At 31.0% G+C, this 6,071-nt stretch overlaps 1 protein-coding gene and 1 pseudogene across 1 annotated transcript; both read right to left on the bottom strand.

Annotated features, from left to right (window-relative positions):
* Positions 1-1,175: 1,175 nt before the first annotated feature.
* Positions 1,176-2,054, bottom strand: LOC105778622 (21 kDa seed protein-like; annotated as a pseudogene).
* A 2,155-nt stretch (positions 2,055-4,209) lies between these two features.
* LOC105778679 (21 kDa seed protein) lies at positions 4,210-5,115 on the bottom strand. The gene has a single exon (XM_012602427.2). The coding sequence runs from the start codon at positions 5,082-5,084 to the stop codon at positions 4,410-4,412; it is 675 nt and encodes a 224-aa protein (XP_012457881.2). The 5' UTR covers positions 5,085-5,115; the 3' UTR covers positions 4,210-4,409.
* Positions 5,116-6,071: the final 956 nt, after the last annotated feature.

Genomic DNA, 6,071 nt, shown 5'->3' with positions numbered 1-6,071 from the left:
TTTTTTTTTGAATAAAGGCATTATTCGAAGTTTGGGGATTTTCGAAGGAAATTGAGCCCTAACGTATTGGGTTCGGATTTTCTTCGTTAATCTTAAATGACCGAGGATATTCTTTATTCAAAATGCATGAGTATAAAAATCATTTTTGGAAACTTAACTTGTCGTGCCCTAACGTATTGGGTGTGGCATGTTACTTTCTCGAAATGAAAATTTTCACATAAAATAAAAGTGATATTCAAAGTTCGGGGATTATGAGGAATTGTACCCTAACGTATTGGGACTCGATTTCTTTACATGACTTGAACAATTGATTATCCTTTTTCAAATTCCATCATTTGAGCTTATTTTAAAATCTTTTTTAACCTTCGACACTAAAACATTAAATAATCAATGTGGTACCGATTTTGGGCGTCACGAGGGTGCTAACCCTTCCTCGTGCGTAATCGACTCCCGAACCTATTTTCAAAACTCGCAGACCAAAATAATTTTTAAGGTGGGCCGATCACACCTTAATAAAAGATCGGTGGCGACTCCAGTTTTATTTTTAAAAGTCGACAACTGAAATTTTTGTTTTCAAAAAACGGTTTCGACACACATTACATGTTCAAAGGATGACACATGTTCAATCCTTGAAAACGACATTGTTGTAAGGATTAGTCACGAACTGCAAACATGGACCAACCCTTCTTTATCTCAAAAGATAAGGTGCCCTAACCACTCAAAGACTATTCCATTCCCGTTGTCTATTGAAATCGCTTTGAATAATCCTCTTTTTGGCGAATTTTAGATCGAGCTTCTGATAAACTTTGATTTTTAGCTAACTCAACACTAACCCTTCAAAATATTTCTTGTTGGAAGTATCCTTCTTCCTATCGATAACGAATGAGTAGGATGAAATAATTCGATAGGGGTAGTTTTTGAACCATACCACTCTTGATAAGTAGTCATACTTCCACCTATTTATACTTGGTGTTTGTCACACACAAACAATGCCATATATCTGGAAATTTAGTATTACCATTTTTCACTTGGTACTTGGTAGTCTATTTTCCTCTCTCACTCTCTTTTTTGTTTTGTTTTGATATATATATATATATAACTTTTTGGTTAATTACAAGGTAATGTATCCAAGTTAATGAGTCGAATGCTACTAGAATCAATGGCAACAAAAGAAGTAAATAAGTAAACAGTTTATTCATTAAGCTGAAAAGAGTACAAAGAGGACTCTGAGAGACAAATTAACCTTGTAAGCAAGCATATATATATACATGCTGCCGCTTCAAACAAGGCAATCTTAACAATAAGTTCTCTCAGCATTATTTACTTGAAGCTAATATTATGTAGTAACTACTAGTTCATGCATAATGATTGCTTTCAATCTAATTACGAGCAACTTGTTGAATCTCCATGGCTGATTTTCCAACTTTCTTAAAGTAAAATGGCCATCCATTGCCAGTGGAGAGAGCCAAACGTACCATTTCTCCATCTGAGTCTCTCGTAATTTTGTTGCATAAAGCTGGGCATGTTCCACATACTGCGGGGCAGTACTTAAATGTGTAATCAAGATCACCCGCCTTCTCTATCCTAAACCAACTGGTCAAAGTGTTGGCACCTGGGTTCCCTTTAACCCCATCCGTTATCACCCACCATTTTCCGGCTGAATGGTCGTAATCATCGACCTTCCACACCGTTGTTGTTCGGCAAAGTTTGGGTCTGAGGGGAATGAACTCTATGTTTATGTCAGAGGATAGGCGAACAACGCCATCGTTGGAGTCCGAATTAGAAAATATCACCGGAATACCATCGTCACTGGATCGTCTTTGAGCAACGACTTCCGGGCATGGGTTTCCGCTAGGCCTGCCTAGGGCAAGCCCCCCACCACCAGCACCCCATATGGACGACACAACCTAATATGGGGTGCCTGTTTGAACCTCGTTGCCATCAATGTCGAGTACAGGTTCGTTTGTAGCGTTGGCTACACCAAACAAAAAAGATGATGGTGTGACTGAGAAGATGATGAAAAGAAGAAACACTGAAGCTGTTGTGGTTTTCATGGTTATACAGATTGCGTTGATGTATTGCTTTATTTCTCGATGCGAATTTATAGAGATGGGAAAGGATGAACCTCCAAAATTGATAAAGATATTAATATTATTACATATAACACATTTCAAATGTGAGGTAAATTAGTAGGACCACTTTTTTTCCCCCAATAAATCAATTATTAGGACCACTCTTTTTTTTTTTTAATGAACGTCGAAAATTGGAAATATATTCCATCAATCATTTCTGTTTTTTTAATAAAAATATTTCATTATGTTGTAGAATTCTTTTTTTATTTTTATAATAATTTTTATTTATAATAACTATAAAATATGAAGTATACCTTTTATTAATTTAATTATCTTATCTCAAATTTTAATAAAATTAATTTTATTTATAAAGAAAATAAAATTAATAAAATTTACCTAACATAATATTTCAATAAAATATTTAAATTTTATATAAAATATATTAATTATATTTTATTAAATAAAAATAATATTACAAATTCGATATTTTAAACTTTTATTAAGTATATATAAAATAATATTAACCATATTTGTTGTAACCTTTTTGAGCCTTATGGTTTATAACAAGTCTCATTTTTTATTTTGATCTCAAATTTTAAATTTCAAATTCCTTTTATTTTATTTTTAAAAAATTTTCTTTGATACAATAGAATTTCAAATTTCTATATACACACACCCATTTAAACCATACCATATAAGTAGTATCGACAGATTAATCTGATAGTCTTGAAATATAATAAACACCATTGATCAATAGTCCAAATATTAAATTCAAATTTTCTTTTTGTTCTAAGATAAAATATGAAATGTGAAATTATCAAAACTGCATTTCAAATATGAAACATTTTGGATCCATATTATATTAAAGAGTCCTATTTTGTTTATATTATTTTAATTAATATTCATTTATGGTATATAAATTATTACATATTATTTAAAAAAGAAAAAAAAATGTTTAGATGATTGTTGGGACATTGGGCCCACGGTATGGTTGCTTGCCATTTATTGGTATGTGAAAAAGTTTTTGGTTTGCACTTGTTAGAAATAGTTGCATTTTAAATTCTGTTGAAAAGGTTGAGACAAAATAGATTATTATAGAATAATTTTGAGATAAGGTGAAGCAAGGACTAAAGTGAAGAAAGATAATATCAATATTTGTTAACGTAATTCAGATTTCCTAATTTTATAAAATTTTGCTTCGAAAATGATTTTATTCTACAATCCATCTTGATCAATTATTAGCTAAAGTCTAAACTACTTTACTCCCATAGTTATTTGTAACCCCAATATTAATTTTAAATTATTATAAATCACTCTCCGCAAAATACCTCACTTACAATCAAGCAAATCTCCCCAGTAAAACTTATAAGAGGGTCGAATAAAACATAAATACAAAACCCAATGGTGTTTCCATAAACTTCCATGTGGTAGGAAAAATATTATCATTATTATTAATCGTACAAATGTGCTTCCACGTTTTTATCATTTTTAAAAAATTAAAATGTAATTTTATTATTATTAATTTAAAATTTTATAAATTATAAAGAAGTTTCAATTGAAAAAAAAAATCATTTAAACATTTAAAGCCTCCTTAGCTTCGCCATTGTGTTAAAAGCTACCAATCACAAAGACCGGCCATCAATCTCCTAATCACCACCAACAAACGAAGAAATTAAAAAAAAAAGTTAATGTTCGGTTAAAACTTTAAATACAAATATTTGATTTAATTGATATATATGAATAAGAAAATCCATCTTAAACTTTATATATATCATAATTATTAATTAAGAATAGAATAAAGCAAATTACTAATATTATTGAGTGTAATGATAAAATACATTACGTATTTAAAGGATAATACAGGTTCGAACCTTGAAAATAGTATTGTTGAAAGACTAGTCACGAACCCTTCTTTGACTCTAAAGATAAGGTAACAATTCATTCCGGTTGTGCATTGAAACCACTCTAAATAACCCTAGTATTACCATTTTTCGCTTGTTACTTGCTAGTCTATTTTCCTCTCTCACTCTCTTTTTTTTTTTTTTGATATATATATAATTTTTGGGTTAATTACAAGACAATGTATCCAAGTTAATGAGTCTAATACTACTAGAATCAATGGCATTAATAAAAGAAGTAAATAAGTAGACAGTTTATATATTAAGCTGAAAAGAGTACAAAGAGGACTCTGAGAGACAAACCTTGTAGGCAAGCATATATATATGCATGCTTCTGCTTCAAACATGGCAATCTTAACAATCAGTTCTCTCAGCATTATTTACTTGAAGCTAATATTGTATAGTAACTACTAGTTCATGCATAATGATTGCTTTCAATCTAATTATGAACAACTTGTTCAATCTCCATGGCTGATGTTTGAAGTTTCTTAAAGAAAAATGGCCATCCATGGTCAGTGGAGAGAGCCAAACGCATCATTTCTCCATCCAAGTCTCTCGCAATTTTGTTGCATAAAGCCGGGCATGTTCCACATACTGCGGGGCAGTACTTAAATGTGTAATCAAGATGACTCGCCTTCTCTATTCTAAACCAACTGGTCAAAGTGTTGGCACCTGGGTTCCCTTTAACCCCATCGGTTATCACCCACCATTTTCCGGCTGAGTGGTCGTAATCATCGACCTTCCACACCGTTGTTGTTTGGCAAAATCTGGGTCTGAGGGGAATGAACTCTATGTTTATGTCAGAGGATAGGCGAACAACGCCATCGTTGGAGTCCGAATTAGAAAATATCACCGGAATACCATCGTCACCGGATCCTCTTTGAGCAACGACTTCCGGGCATGGGTTTCCTCTAGGCATGCCTAGGGCAAGCCCCCCACCACCAGCACCCCATATCGACGACACAACGAAGTATGGGGTGCCTGTGCGGAGCTCGTTGCCATCACTGTCGAGCACAGGAGCGTTTGTAGTGTTGGCCACACCAAACGAAAAGGACAATGGTGTGATTGAGAAGATGATGAAAAGAAGAAACACCGAAGCTGTTGTGGTTTTCATGGTTATACAGATTGTGTTGATATGTGTTGCTTTAGTTCTGCATGCAAATTTATAGAGATGGGAATGGATGAACCTCCAAAATTGATAAAGATATTAATATTATTACATATAACACATTTCAAATGTGAGGTGAATTAATAGGACCACTTTTTTTTGTTTTGTATAAATAAATTATTAGGACCACTTTTTTTTTTTATGAATGTCGAAAATAGGAAATATATTCAATAAGTCTTTTCTATAATTTCTTTTTTATATAAAAATATTTTATTATAATAGTTAAGTTTATTTTAGAATTGATTTTTTAAACTTTTTACTAATTTAATTTTCTATATAACATTTTTATCTCAAATTTTAGGAAAATTAATTTTATTCATAAAGAAAATAAAGAAAATAAAATTTAACTAACAAACAATAAAATATTTAAATTTTATATAAAATATAGTAATTATATTTTATTAAATAAAATAATATTCAATAAATGTAATTCCTTTTTAACTTTTATTAAGTATATATAAAAATAATATTAATCATATTTGTTGTAACTTTTTTAGCTTTATCACAATTTCAATCTCATTTTTTTATTTCGATTGGAAAGGTTCAAACATAATACATTTATGACAAAACAATTTTAAAATAAGGTAAAGCAACGAGTAAAGTAAGGAAAGATAATATGTAATATTTGTTAGCGTAGTTTGAGTTCAGTAGTTTGAGTTCACTAGTTTTATTCTGTAGAGTTTCGCTTAAAAATAATTTGTATTTACAATTCGTCTTGATTAACTATTGACTAAAGTCCAAATTACCATTACCTTATAATTATTTGCAACTTCAATATTGAACCTAAATTATTACAAATCACTCTCTCCAAAATATCTCACTTACATCAAGCAAATATCCCCCAATAAAAACTTAAAAAAGAGTGTTATATAAAACACAAGAAAAATTCACCAAAGCATCCAACTTAAACCCTCCAAAAGCCTATTTTCAATG

Source organism: Gossypium raimondii, chromosome 10, assembly GCF_025698545.1.
Source record: "Gossypium raimondii isolate GPD5lz chromosome 10, ASM2569854v1, whole genome shotgun sequence".
NCBI classification, from domain to species: domain Eukaryota; kingdom Viridiplantae; phylum Streptophyta; class Magnoliopsida; order Malvales; family Malvaceae; genus Gossypium; species Gossypium raimondii.
Note: the sequence above shows the minus strand (reverse complement) of the source record. Positions and strands in the feature narration are given on the sequence as shown.